The 1,812-nt window shown below is 22.2% G+C and overlaps 1 protein-coding gene across 1 annotated transcript; it reads left to right on the plus strand.

The window, feature by feature from the left end:
- Positions 1-624: 624 nt before the first annotated feature.
- On the plus strand, positions 625-1,746 carry PRSY57_0317400 (stomatin-like protein; the record flags this gene model as incomplete). The annotated part of the gene is made up of 1 exon (XM_012905798.1): positions 625-1,746. One exon carries the CDS (start codon positions 625-627, stop codon positions 1,744-1,746), a length of 1,122 nt encoding a protein of 373 aa, XP_012761252.1.
- Between the last annotated feature and the right edge of the window lie 66 nt (positions 1,747-1,812).

Consider the following 1,812-nt stretch of genomic DNA (forward strand, 5'->3'; position numbering starts at 1 on the left):
AACAATTGTATAATTCTGGTTATATGTAAAAATTTCATTTCTTTTTGTTGATTATTTTTTAAGCCTACCTTATAAAAAATTAACATTATTTTATACACTCTGAAAGATCATGAATATGAAATGAACAAATAAATATATAGTGTTTGTAATTAATTTGTTTATGTATATTTCTTTAATGTAATAGGTAATATAATGCACAGTTAAATATATTATCTATATATATTATTATATTTATATATATTATATATTATATATATATATATATATATATAATATAATAATTTATTTTTTGACGCTTAAAAGTCATATTTCAATTATATATTAAGAGAAAATAAATAATATAATAATTTCCTCTCTTTTTTTTTTAAAAAAAAAAAAAACGAAACAAAACAAATATTATATATATTATATATAAAATGTACATTTAAAAATATTATAGATATTTTGCCAAATAGCCAGCCCATATATAGAAGTGTAAATTATAAAAATTAACAGAGAAAAAAAAGATTGTGTAAAATTAAAATCTTTGAAATATTAACATATATATGTATATATATATATATTTTTTTTTTATCGTGATTTATCAAAATAATTATTATAAGATTGATAAAAATTGATGAGAAGATGAACACTTTTTTTTTAAGTAGATTTAGAGGGGGCACTTTTTTTTTACAAAAGTACGAGAAAATATGGAACCCAGCTAAAGGGTTTCATACATATAATTATATTTTCCAGAATAATAAAAATATAATAAACCATAAAAAAAATAGAAATTTGTTTTTATATGAAAAAAGAAATTTCTATACAAGTAATGATGGAAAAAAATATACAAAAAAGTTTTGGAACCATTTAGGTTTTGTAATTATACCTCAAGAAACAGCATATATAGTAGAAAGGTTAGGAAAATATAATAAAACATTATTGGCAGGTATTCATTTTTTAATACCTTTTATAGATAAAATAGCTTATGTTTTTTCATTGAAAGAAGAAACTATCACGATTCCAAATCAAACAGCTATTACTAAAGATAATGTTACTTTAAATATTGACGGAGTATTATATATAAAGTGTGACAATCCATATAATTCTTCTTATGCTATTGAAGATGCTGTTTTTGCAGTAACTCAATTAGCTCAAGTTACCATGAGATCGGAATTAGGGAAATTAACCCTTGATGCAACATTCTTAGAAAGAGATAATTTAAACGAAAAGCTGGTTAAGGCTATAAATGAATCAGCCAAAAATTGGGGAATAAAATGTATGAGATATGAAATTCGTGATATTATCTTACCTGTGAATATAAAAAATGCTATGGAAAAACAAGCTGAAGCAGAAAGAAGAAAAAGGGCTGAAATTTTACAAAGTGAAGGAGAAAGAGAAAGTGAAATTAATATAGCTATTGGAAAAAAAAGGAAATCTATATTAATAGCAGAAGGACAATCTTTTGCTATCAAAGCTAAAGCTGATGCTACGGCAGAAGCTATAGAAATTATTTCAAATAAAATAAAAAAACTAGATTCAAATAATGCTATTTCTTTACTTGTTGCTGAACAATATATTGATGTTTTCTCAAATATATGTAAAAATAATAACACTGTCATCATACCAGCAGATCTAAATAATATCAGTAGCCTTATTTCACAATCGTTGTCCATTTATAATAATATTCAAAATTCCAAAAAGGAAAATAATCAAATTCACACTTTACCAATTCAAAAACAAATTCATTCTGATATGAACAATTAATTTGATTTAAGTTTTGGAAAATAACAATGTTACACATATAAAATTAAGGCAATTATATGGATAAAT

The sequence above is a fragment of the Plasmodium reichenowi genome, chromosome 3, assembly GCF_001601855.1.
Source record: "Plasmodium reichenowi strain SY57 chromosome 3, whole genome shotgun sequence".
NCBI classification, from domain to species: domain Eukaryota; phylum Apicomplexa; class Aconoidasida; order Haemosporida; family Plasmodiidae; genus Plasmodium; species Plasmodium reichenowi.